This window comes from Pseudophryne corroboree, unplaced genomic scaffold, assembly GCF_028390025.1.
Source record: "Pseudophryne corroboree isolate aPseCor3 unplaced genomic scaffold, aPseCor3.hap2 scaffold_2186, whole genome shotgun sequence".
Taxonomy (NCBI): Eukaryota; Metazoa; Chordata; class Amphibia; order Anura; family Myobatrachidae; genus Pseudophryne; species Pseudophryne corroboree.
In genome coordinates this window covers 52,530-65,321 of record NW_026968833.1, presented here as the reverse complement: position 1 = coordinate 65,321, position 12,792 = coordinate 52,530, and the positions used below count along the sequence as shown (strand labels likewise).

The window sequence follows — 12,792 nt, the reverse complement described above, 5'->3', positions numbered from 1 at the left end:
GCCCAAGTCTACTTAGATTCTCAGTGATTATGATAATCATTATCAACACCATTAGCCACTTCTGATTTGCTGATTATGAACTGACCAATTCAGCTGATTATATATAACCCTCTCGAGGACTATTCTCTGACATTTCATTATATTATTATTGTGTGCAAATAGGTAATGCACACAATACGATTTCATGGGCCATGGGCTAACATAAATACATCTAACTGTAAATGAGGATATTTTTGGTGACACTTAGGACCATACTTTTTGTTTTGTTTTTCTGCAAAACAAAAAGTTTCTGGATTTTATTTTAGTTTTTGCAGTGTTGTGAGTAAAAAGGAGGTGTGATGAGGAGCAGCTCAGTGGAGACGAAGAGGAAGAGAGAATAAAAAAAAAAGAAGAGTATGAGGGGCCGTTCAAGTCAAAATTACAGCTTTCTGGATATAACATATAGCTAATTTTTGCTTTATGGATATGATGTATGCTGAGATGGATATGCCGTATGCTGAGATGGATATGCCGTATGCTGAGATGGATATGATGTATGCTGAGATGGATATGACGTGTACTGAGATGGATATGACATATGCCGAGATGGATATGATGTGTGCTGAGATGGATATGACGTATTCTGAGATGGATATGACATATGCCGAGATGGATATGACATATGCCAAGATGGATATGACATATGCCGAGATGGATATGATATGTGCTGAGATGGATATGACATATGCCGAGATGGATATGACGTATGCCAAGATGGATATGACGTATGCTGAGATGGATATGACGTATGCTGAGATAGATATGGGATATGACATATGCTGAGATGGATATGACATATGACAAGATGGATATGGACTATGCTGAGATGGATATGACATATGGTGAGATGGATATGACATATGCCGAGATGGATATGACGTATGCCGAGATGGATATGACATATGGTGAGATGGATATGACATATGCTGAGATGGATATGACATATGCTGAGATGGATATGACATATGCTGAGATGGATATGACATCTGTTGAGATGAATATGATGTATGCTGAGATGGATATGACATATGCTGAGATGGATATGGATTATGCTGAAATGATATGACATATGGTGAGATGGATATGACCATATGGTGAGATGGATATGATGTATGGTGAGATGGATATGACATATGGTGAGATGGATATAACATATGGTGAGATGGCTATGACATATGCTGAGATGGATATGACATATGGTGAGATGGCTATGGATTATGCTGAGATGGATATAACATATGGTGAGATGGATATGACATATGGTGAGATGGATATGACATATGGTGAGATGGATATGACATATGGTGAGATGGATATAACATATGGTGAGATGGATATGACATATGGTGAGATGGATATGACATATGGTGAGATGGATATGACATATGGTGAGATGGCTATGACATATGGTGAGATGGCTATGGATTATGCTGAGATGGATATAACATATGGTGAGATGGATATGACATATGGTGAGATGGATATAACATATGGTGAGATGGATATGACATATGGTGAGATGGATATGACATATGGTGAGATGGATATGACATATGGTGAGATGGATATGACATATGGTGAGATGGATATAACATATGGTGAGATGGATATGACATATGGTGAGATGGGGATATGACATACACTGAGATGGCTATGGACTATGGTGAGATGTGGGGATATGACATACACTGAGAAAAGCACATGATGCAGCCAGCCAATCACAGCTCTCCTATATAAGCAGTGGTGCTGGCTGGGAGGAGGATCAGTATATAGTGTGGAAGAGCTGTGAAGTGGATCTCTCTCTAGGTGGCATTGTCAGCAGCAGAGAAGTGTTACTGAGGCACATTGCAGAGCAGCTCATCTCCTGCCTCAGGCTGCCTGACCCCTTTCTAGGTACTGTACCATTGGGGTGTGTGCAGGTGGGAATGTCTGGTGACAAACACTACCCGAAGAGGGGCTGAGGGGGAGACCAGGGGTGCAGACACATGACACACAATGAGCAGCTAAGCATTTGCAGATCAGCTCAGCTAATAGTTGTGGTTTGCAGGGCAGAGTGTGGGAAAATGTAATGTGCAGCACTCACAGGAGGACAGACACTGAGTATAGGGGAGGGGGAAGCTGTATGCATGAGTGACAAGCTTCCAGTGCCAGCACTCATGGGTTGGGGAGACATCCGCAGGGCAGACTGGCCATCAGCCGAGGTACAGAAGCTGCCTTAGTTTCAGCAGTGGGATAGCATAGCAGTCTGCAGTAATAGCGGCCGTTGGAAGCTCCGCCCCTTGCCACGCCCCCTCATTGTAGATCAGGCTATGGTCTGGTAGAGGAAGTGGTTAACCTGCCCCAGTGTCTTGGCGCGATTTCTGCGCGCCATGTGATGTTGCAACAGCATACACAAAGCGCAGCAGCTGCAAGTGAGGTGAGTGGTGACTAGTGATCCTCCTGAGAGTGTCTGGCAGCGTTTAGACCTTGCTCATGTGGAAGGCAGGATAAGTTGTGGTGCAGCTGTCTGTGTCCCGCCCCTGAACTAAGGCAGAACACTCGTGCTGGCTCTGCTTAACATTCAGTGTCTGGCCCCAGACTGAGCCAGCCGATAGAGTGAGCTGCTGTGAGGTAAAAGCCCTGTCCTCCTCTGCCTGCTCAAGTGCCCATCGCCTGAGTCACTGGCTGGCTCCACGTGGTGTGTGCTGGCTCCCTCTGTAAGAAACAAACAGGAAAGCCAGGTACAATAGGGAGGAAGTGTACTGAGGATTGGAATAACGAGGGAGGGAGGGGGGGAGGGGGGGGGGGGGGGGGGGCTGTGTGTGTACAGAGGAATAGGGGGGGGGGCTGTGTGTGTACAGAGGAATAGGGGGGGGGGGCTGTGTGTGTACAGAGGAATGGGGGGGGCTGTGTGTACAGAGGAATGGGGGGGGGCTGTGTGTGTACAGAGGATTAGGTATGGTGGGCTGTGTGTGTGTATAGAGGAATAGGGAGGGGTGCTGTGTGTGTGTACAGAGAAATGGGGGGGGGGGCTGTGTGTGTGCAGAGTAATAGGGAGGGGGGCTGTGTGTGTGCAGAGTAATGGAGGGGGGCTGTGTGTGTGTGTGTGTGTGTGTGCGCGCAGAGGAATAGTGGGGGGGCTGTGTGTGTGTGTACAGAGGAATAGGGAGGGGGGGCTGTGTGTGTGTACAGAGGAATAGGGAGGGGGGGCTGTGTGTGTGCACAGAGGAATAGGGAGGGGGGGCTGTGTGTGTGCACAGAGGAATAGGGAGGGGGGGCTGTGTGTGTGCACAGAGGAATAGGGAGGGGGGGCTGTGTGTGTGCACAGAGGAATAGGGAGGGGGGGCTGTGTGTGTGCACAGAGGAATAGGGAGGGGGGCTGTGTGTGTGCACAGAGGAATAGGGAGGGGGGCTGTGTGTGTGCACAGAGGAATAGGGAGGGGGGGGCTGTGTGTGTGTGCGCAGAGGAATAGGGAGGGGGCAGGCTGTGGTTGTGCAGAGGAATAGGGAGGGGGGCTGTGTGTGTGTGCAGAGGAATAGGGAGGGGGGCTGTGTGTGTGTGCAGAGGAATAGGGAGGGGGGCTGTGTGTGTGTGCAGAGGAATAGGGAGGAGGGGGGCTGTGTGTGCAGATGAATGGGGAGGAGGGGGGCTGTGTGTGCAGATGAATGGGGGGCTGTGTGTGTGCAGAGGAATAGGGAGGGGAGACTGTAATTTGGGCTTTTCTGGGGGTAATATGGGGGAGGTGTGGCCTGTAAGGGGTATTCAATTAGTGCAGAGTTTTTCAGCTAGCCAAAAAAGCTGCACTATTCGACCATCTGTATTCAATTGCGTGCGTTTCCAAAATCCTTTTCACCCATGTGGTTTCACTTTTCTCTTAAGTCCCATTGGATATTGGGGAACTGTATTTTCTCTGACGTCCTAGTGGATGCTGGGAACTCCGTAAGGACCATGGGGAATAGCGGCTCCGCAGGAGACTGGGCACAATTAACAAAGCTTTAGTACTACCTGGTGTGCACTGGCTCCTCCCACTATGACCCTCCTCCAGACCTCAGTTAGGATACTGTGCCCGGAAGAGCTGACACAATAAGGAAGGATTTTGAATCCCGGGTAAGACTCATACCAGCCACACCAATCACACCGTATAACTCGTGATAATATACCCAGTTAACAGTATGAAATATAACTGAGCCTCTCAACAGATGGCTCAACAATAACCCTTTAGTTTACAATAACTATGTACAAGTATTGCAGACAATCCGCACTTGGGACGGGCGCCCAGCATCCACTACTGACTACGAGAAATAGATTTACCGGTGAGTAAAATCTTATTTTCTGTGACGTCCTAGTGGATGCTGAGAACTCCGTAAGGACCATGGGGATTATACCAAAGCTCCCAAACGGTGCGGATGACTCTGCAGCACCGAATGAGAGAACTCCAGGTCCTCCTCAGCCAGGGTATCAAATTTGTAGAATTTTGCAAACGTGTTTGCCCCTGACCAAGTAGCAGCTCGGCAAAGTTGTAAAGCCGAGACCCCTCGGGCAGCCGCCCAAGAAGAGCCCACCTTCCTTGTGGAATGGGCTTTTACAGATTTAGGCTGCGGCAGACCAGCCGCAGAATGCGCTAGCTGAATTGTGCTACAAATCCAGCGAGCAATAGTCTGCTTTTTTGAGTGATCTTTCCTAACAGCGTCTTACACGCATATTGGAAAGAGCCGCTCCAGCAACTCTCTGCCTTCCACATATAACCCCAAAATCGGGTCTGGTCCGGCCTTGTCTGTAATAAAGGAACGTAACAGCCTTAATACTATAAGTTTGGTAAGGCAGAGAAGCAAAGGCAACCAGAGGCCAGTTTCCAAACCAGAGGCCATCAGTATGTTGGCGCAGGTCTCCTTCTGGCTGATTCCAGAAGTATAAGGGGCCGACTTCTTCCGTTTGCACAGATTGATAGCAGTCTACAAGTAGATGCCTGGGTAAAAGAAGCAGTATCTCTAAGGTTATATTTTCACTTCTGGAACCATTCTCCTAAAAGGTAATCGGTTTCAGCCCATCTCGGGTAGAGGCTTAGGCGAGGGTTTTGCATTAAGCAATTCAGAAAACGTTTTGTCGGGAATTGTCATTCCAGTAACCCATGCACAATGGAGGGTTTATTCCCACCTGGGTCCAAAACAATCCCTCGCCCCATTATCAATTTCAAAAACAGAGAAATTTGGGTAACACGGTTCACGTGGAGGCAACTCCATAGTTTGGTGAGGAGCCAATATAATACATGGTATTCCTGGATAAGTCATGAATTTTACCTTCAGGCTCCTATAACGCTGTCCATTAGTGTTATCTCAAGGTTTACCATCCTTCAGCAAAAACCTTTTGGGTTAGCCACAGTCCAAGAGTACCAAAATGATTATGGCAATTTATCTCCGTTAGTAGAGGTTAAGAAAAATTTCCATACCTTGACCACCTTCCTATCCTGACACAAATACAGGAAAGGTTCTGTGTCATCTACAACATACAAATAACTTGTCTGCTGAGACATGTGTGATTTGTAATTGGGATCATCTCTGGTTCCATAACATAACTCACGGTGGGGCTATACTGAATTTGAGTTTGCAGAAAATAGTTACCTCGGAACAAGATATCCAAGGAAAAACTAGGAGAGTGGTTACAATGTCAAACAATATTGATTTGCGCAGCAATGCGAATTATGGGTTTGATGGTGTTAACAATACACATGAGGCCGTGGTCATAATTCCACTCAAGACTTTTCCAGTATCTCCTCCATCTAAGGCCGCATCACACTGAATATGTCCAATCTCAATGGTGTTGTAAATTAAGCAGTGTTGTACCTGGTTAAATTCACCGTGTGCAAGACCGTCTGAATACCAGGTGGTGTAGACGGGCTAGATGGACAGTATACAAACAAGTACTGTTACTGGCAAAAAAAGGTAAGTAGTAGCCTGGGGGCTACAGACATTCCATCTAGATGAGAGGATACCTTTTTCTTTTTGGTATCAGGTGGAGAAATCCTGACAACAAATACAAGTCTTCTCGACTAAGGAGGTAATTTCTCTGTAAAATTATGATTCTCTGGATTATGGACCATAAAAAAGGTGCCTGCTAATAATTTTATTAGCACTTCAGGCCATATACTGTGTCCTGTCTTAGGTACGAGATATTCCTAAAGGAAGATTGGTCCAGATCTGCAAGTATTAGGAAATGGCAGTAGTGTACCTTAACTTTTAGACAGGAACACGGAGATAAATATCGAGGAAGGAGTTAAATCACATACTATAATGTGCAGAACTCCATCTTCCAGCCTTGTCCTCAGGGTTTGTTCAGAGAGTCCTAAACTACAGAGCTGATTTCTCAGTCAACACACCATTCAGGTAAATGAATGGGCTTTGCACCCTAAAGTCATTTTAGACTGGGGTAGACAAATGGGCTTGTCCAGAGATAATTCTCATGGTGTCCCATCTGAACAAAAGCCATAATCTTTTCAGTAACAAAACAGTGATCTTTGTGGATATTTTTTTAATGGAAATTTATTTCTCTTATGTGTTTCTCAAATCATCCTGTTACTCAGAATAGTGAGGAAAACGCAATAAAGATGCCGGGATCCTAATAAGCCCCGGCTTGGCCCAGAAGGTCTTCGTACACATATCCGCAGAAAATGTTGAATACCTTTTACTGTTTCTTCTACGGCCAGACTAAGACAGGGTCCTTGATTATCACAAATATCTGGATCAACCATTTTGATGGCGTGGCTTTTGAAATCTAAATACTGAGGTCCAGAGGATTCTCACAAATGCTCAGAGCAAGGAAAAACTTAATTAACTCTTATTTATCACCAAATGTGACAAGCTTATATGCATTGGTGCAATAAGAGGTATGGACCCGAAATCTTGCAGATTTTCAAGGGTTTTTTCCATTCCTTCAAACAGGAATAGATAAATGTTTAGCGGTGGCTTCCTTGGGAATACAAGTGTCAGCATTTGACTCTATGGTTCCGAAAAGAAAAATTCAAAATTGCAGAATGTTTGCACTTTTTCCCAGGGAATGCTGCGCATTCAACCTTCCCCTTTTCCTACTACAGGGTCAGGGAATCTAAATCTAGTCCTCAAAAGCCTGTCAAGTTGCTCTGTTTAAACCACTAAGAGAAGTTGATTTTAAATGGTTGACCGCTAAAGTTCTCGTTCAGGTGACTATGGCATCAGCTAGAAGAGATTCAGATTTAGGAGCACTTTTCATGCTAATCTATTCTGATAATATCCAGATAAAGTAGTTCTCAGAACTGGGTCTGGGTATCTTCCTAAGGAGTGATCTATATTCCACCTTAAAGATAATATGGTCCCTGTTTTTCAGGAATCTGGATTTTCTGCGGGAGATGAGTCGCTGGACATTAAGTACCTACATGGATTGTACCAGTGCCATTAGAAAGACAAATTCTTTTCATCCTCTACGGTTTTCACAAGAGGAGATGGCCTGTTACTAAACAGACGCTATCAAGATGGCTTCGAATGACTATTTCAGAAGCATATTCTTAAGCTGATCTCCCTGTCCCGGCTAATGTCTCTGCTTACTTTACATGTAAGGAAGGTCTTTCATGGGTAGCACAATATTGTGCTTGAGCAGAACAGATATGTAAGGTAGCTACACGGCTTCCAATAAACACAATCAATCAGACATTATGCCTGGGATATCTCTGCCTCTCATGATGCTCAATTCGGGCGTATGGTTCTCCTATTAAACCTGGAGTGTCCCCACCACTAAAAATTACTTTGGTAAGTCCCAATGTTATCCTGTGGATTACCTGTGAACCCTGCCGGAGAAATGTACGTTCTGGTAAGAATTTACCGTTGATGACGTTATTTCTCCTAAGTCCACAGGTTTCCACAGTGATCCCACCCTGACGCACCTGATTTGAGAATCTGTATACTCACTAAACTCTTCCCTATTGCATGGAAGAGTGTGCATGTGGGTTTTTTTGCTTGAATAGGGTTCTACATAATGCTTCTGTATACGCTTTGTAAACAACTGATTTGACTGAGTCGGTGGTCAGGATTATATGGACGAGCCCGGTGCATTCTGGCAGGCCTGAAAGCTAGTGATCGTTTGGTGCCAATCCGCTGTCACTCCATCATATCCAATGTTATCCTGTGGATTTAGGAGAAATACCGTTATCAGCGGTAAGTTCTTACCATAACGTATATTTCTGTTAGTGGGAACATTGTGTAGACCCTGCACCACTTGTTCTGTGGACTTTCTTTTGCTACATAGCAAGCAAATATCAGGCTAAAACCTGGGTCACATGTTCAAAACAGCATACACACTAGATCAAATACATTATTATATCTTTATGAAGCACAGCCAACGTGATTATACCATGTGACCAATAATCAGCACCCATCTGTGCATGCACAGTATACCAGGCTGATCATTGTATATTGTGCTTCCAACTTTATTGATAGTTGAAAAACTTGTGAATTAGCTGATAACTCAGGCACAATTACCTGTGTGTTTCAAAGGTTCAGAGGTAAAAAAAAAGTTATCAATGCCCCCACAACCCTTACTGATTACCATGGTGTTTTATTACTGTGGCAGAGCATGTGTTTATTGAGAGGGGCTTCATGCCAAAAAGCACATCCCTGTGAGAGATGTGTGCTATAATAGTTAGGTAATATCTCCCTCTCTCTCCCTCAATGAATTTCTCTCCCTGACACTGTTTCCCTCTCTCCCCCCCCCCCCCCCCCCCCGACACCCTCTCTCACTCTTCCTTTTTCCATTAACCCCTCTCCCTATTGCTCTGACACCCTCTCTATTTCTCCCTGACCCACTCCTTTCCCTCTTTCTCACGTTTTCTCTTACCCAGATACCATTTCTCTCTCACTGCCAGGGGAGGTATTTGTGGCTGCATGGATTGAGGTGTGGTGGGCCCAGACATAGCCATGTACTGTGCCCCAAGGTCTCTGTTGCCAACTCTGTGACAACTACTGCATGTTTCATATATTTACAGGTACAAAAATGAATAATCATTCAAAGGCAGTGTGTGACATCATACATGCTTTGCTGTCAAAACCTGATCAGGTTAATGAGCTGGGGCAAATGCTGGATTCTGGAAGGCAGTCTGAAACAGGAAACCAGAGACCAGAAATGCCTGTCCCTAGGGCAGATTTATTTCCCACTAGTTCAACTAGGTCACATGGAGTAGAAAATGAAGTGAGAAGTCTATTTTCAAGGAAAAGTCCACAATTTCATTATACAAGAAGTTCTGTGAGGAAAAGAAATGCTTATCCTGCAAAAGCAACGCAAAGGTTAGTTTTAAGTGTTTGTGTTTTTAAAGTTTAAAAAATTGTTAATTGGAAAATCAACATTTGTGTTTTTTTTTGTTTTTTTTTTTAATAGCAATGTCAGGGGTCCACTAACATTCATCAAAGAGCTTATTCTGCTTTCTGGACCCAATATCGATAATGTTTTAAAGCAAGGAAAAAAACAAGAACTGCATGAAGTGGGGCACATAGTAAACGCTTTTGAATTCAACAAGTATTGGAGTGAAGAAGAAGTATATGAGAACGTGAGGAAGGCGTTCTCCATGAAACTTGAAGACGACATAGAGTATGTGTTTTTGTTTTGTTTTTTTTTAATTTCCCAGGTAAAAAGTTTTAATTTATATATGACAGTACATTACAGGTTGAGTCTCCCATATCCCAAAAGTTTGAGACCAGAAGTATTTTGGATGTAGCATTTATTTTTTTCCAAATTTTTGACCATAGATCTGTTGGTGGGACGCAAGTCTAAACACATAATGCATGTGTTTCTTATACATAGTTATGCAAGCCAGAAGTTAATTTAACATGTTTTTTTTTTTATATTTTGGGCATGATTTAAAGTTTGTGTACATACTAAAAAATAAATATATATATATATATATATATATATATATATATACACACACACACACACACACACACACACACACACACACACACACACTAGGTGCTTCATCACACACACCGTCGCAAGGGGCTACGCCCCCTTAACCCTTGCATGCCTTTCTGGGGTTTAATATTTGTGTTATATGGACTATTACCTGCATTCCTTTGTTAGTGGTTAAATATTGCACAATGAAAGGGTGTGCGATGGTGAAGGAGGCGCAGCCCCTTGCGATGGCGTGAACAGCACCTGCAGGCCACAATGTACAGAATGTAGCGGGTGCGGGGGGTACTGCGGATGGTGTCTGTAGATGCTGCAGATGGAGGGGGGGCGGAAGTGGGGGTGGGGCCCGGATGGGGAAGGGTTGGGAGGTGCTGCGGGTGGGGGATGCAGATGGGGGAGGGGTCCGGAGGCACTGCAGGTGGGGGAGGGGCAGGGGTGCCATGGGTGGGGGAGGGGCAGGTGTGGGGATGTTGCAGATGGGTGAAGGGTTCCGGAGGTGCTGTGGGATGGGAAGGGGCGGGAGTGCTGCTGGTGGGGTAGGGGTCCGTAGGCGCCATGGGTAGGGGAGGGGCAGGTACGGGTGTTGCGGCAGATGGGGAAGGAGGTCCGGAAGTGCTGCAGGTGGTGGTGGGGCAGGTGCGGGGGTGCCATTGGTGAGGGAGGGGTGGGTGAGGGGGGGACCACGGATGGAGGAGGGTGTCTGCAGATGCTGCGGGTGGAGGAGGGCAGGTGTGGGGGAGACATATAAGGGGTGTGAATGGTGGAGGGGGCTTGGAGATTGCTGGGGGTGGTGAAGGGGCGGAGGAGTGGGAGCCGCGGGTGGTGTAGGGTGTCTGGAGGCACAGCATGTGGGGGAGGGGTGGAGTGCCGCATGTGGTGGAGGGGAAGGTGCGGAGGTGTGGTGCATTGGGGAGAAGTCTGGAGGTGCTGCGGGTACTGTACCTGCCAAAAAGGTAGTTGGAGGGTATGCAGTAACAGGGCCAGGACAGGGGTGACGGGGTCAGGACAGGGGTGACGGGGTCAGGACAGGGGTGACGGGGCCAGGACAGGGGTGACAGGGCCAGGACAGGGGTGACGGGGCCAGGACAGGGGTGACGGGGCCAGGACAGAAATGACAGGGACAGGATAGGGGTGACAGGGTCAGTGTAGAGGCGGCAGGACCAGGACAGGGGTGACAGGGCCAGTATAGGGTTGACAGGGCAAGCACAGGGGTGACAGGGCCAGGATAGGGGTAGCAGGGCCAGGATAAGGGTGAAAGGGCCAGGATAAGGGTGAAAGGGCCAGGATAAGGGTGGCAGGTCAAGGCCAGGGGTGACAGGGACATGACAGAACACAGGGCACGGGAGCGATTGGTATTAGGGACAGAACAGTGGTGACAGACAGATGTGTCTTACCGGAGTCACTGCTGCTGCCCGTCCGCATCACTTCCCCCCCCCCCCCCCTCCTCAGTCACACACCGCAGACCTCGCGCAGCTGCCGGGCACTGTGGTAAGGTGAGACTGGGAGTGACTGTTTAGCCCCCAGGAGATGCTGCGGCTGGAGGGAGGAGGGGGTCATAGCATGCACGTGGCGTGGACCTCACGGCTGCTGGGCACTATGGTAAGGGGAGACTGGGAGTGACTGGTTAGCTCCCAGGAGACGCTGATCTGGAGGGAGGAGGGAGTCAGAGCCTGCAAGCAGCGCGGACTTCTGCAGCGCTACCCGCCGGCTAAAGTGTGTGAAGGAGCTGGGCGCAACTCACTGCGGGTGGCAGTGCTGCAGCTAGCGGTGGGGTCGCAGGGGCTGGAGATAACAGGCAGTACGGAAAGTGCACAGCGGCTGGTGAACCACAAAACTACAGCTAAGAAGCGTGGAGTGTGCCAGAATGTGACGCTCCTCCCCGCCAGAGAGACCCTGCTGAGTATGCTGATGTGGGGGTCAAGTATGGCATACCCCCATACCTCCCAAATGTCCCAATTTTTGCGGGACAGTCCCATTTTTTGGGGTCTGTCCCACCCGCGGGTCGCAGTGTCCTGCGGTGGGGGGGGGGGGGCAGTTGGAAAGCTCCTGTACTCGCTGTTCTGCTTAGCAGAGCAGCGGTGAATAGTGGAAACAGAGGGAGAGGGGGCATCAGGGGGTACGGATTAAGGGGGGGTTCCAGCAGCAGAGCCGGATTAAGGGGGGGGGGGGCAGGCGGTACGTACCGTTGGCCCCACAGTTGTAGGGGCCCCCCCCCGGCTCGAGTAGCTCTGTCCCAGCTCAGAAGCTCCCCCGTCCTGCCAGCAACAGCGGCAGCATTGTGCTACAGTCAGCACACGCTGCTGCGTATTGGCAGGTCTGTGGTGTTACAGGGAGGCAGCAGTCTCCCTGCTTTCTTCTGCCTGTGCGGGTGTGTAGGGGGAGCGACCACCTCCTCTGGATTTACCCCTAGCTGAGGGGCCAAAATCCCATTTAAAAAACAAAACGGAATTTGCATAATGGGGCGTGGCCTCGCGTCCCACGATTAGGCCACGCCCCAACCCACAGCATGCACAGCAATGAGATAGGGCTCCCCTGTCTCAAGTACCCTGTGCCCCCCGGACTCATAATCAGCCCCTGGGGGCATGCCAGCAGCTCACAGAGCGCTGGGCATGCCCCCTCACTGACGAAAACGGGGCCCTCCCGCAAAGCCACGCCCCCTTTTCGCTGTGTGTGTGTGTGAAAGCTGGGAGGTATGCACCCTGCCTGTGCCATGTCCATACTATCTGCTTCTGCAGCTGCTCCTAGTGTCCTATAGATTTGGCCAGATCTGTGACTCATTTGACTAACTCCGCCCACTGTTGTGACTCCGCCAAGCGTTAGCAAATGAATCACAAGATCTCAGATCT

General features: G+C 47.8%; 1 protein-coding gene across 2 annotated transcripts in view; it reads left to right on the top strand.

The window, feature by feature from the left end:
• Positions 1-2,554: 2,554 nt before the first annotated feature.
• LOC135007558 (uncharacterized) overlaps positions 2,555-12,792 on the top strand; it is a 30,335-nt gene continuing 20,097 nt past the window's right edge. The window contains exons 1-3 of one of the 2 annotated variants that reach the window (XM_063952127.1): positions 2,555-2,759; positions 9,027-9,324; positions 9,416-9,625. In XM_063952127.1, the coding sequence (XP_063808197.1) occupies positions 9,035-9,324; positions 9,416-9,625 (500 nt within the window). In that variant the 5' untranslated portion in view covers positions 2,555-2,759; positions 9,027-9,034. Of the gene's footprint in view, positions 2,760-8,832; positions 9,325-9,415; positions 9,626-12,792 lie in introns of those variants that run through there. The other variant, XM_063952126.1, reaches the window with a different exon arrangement.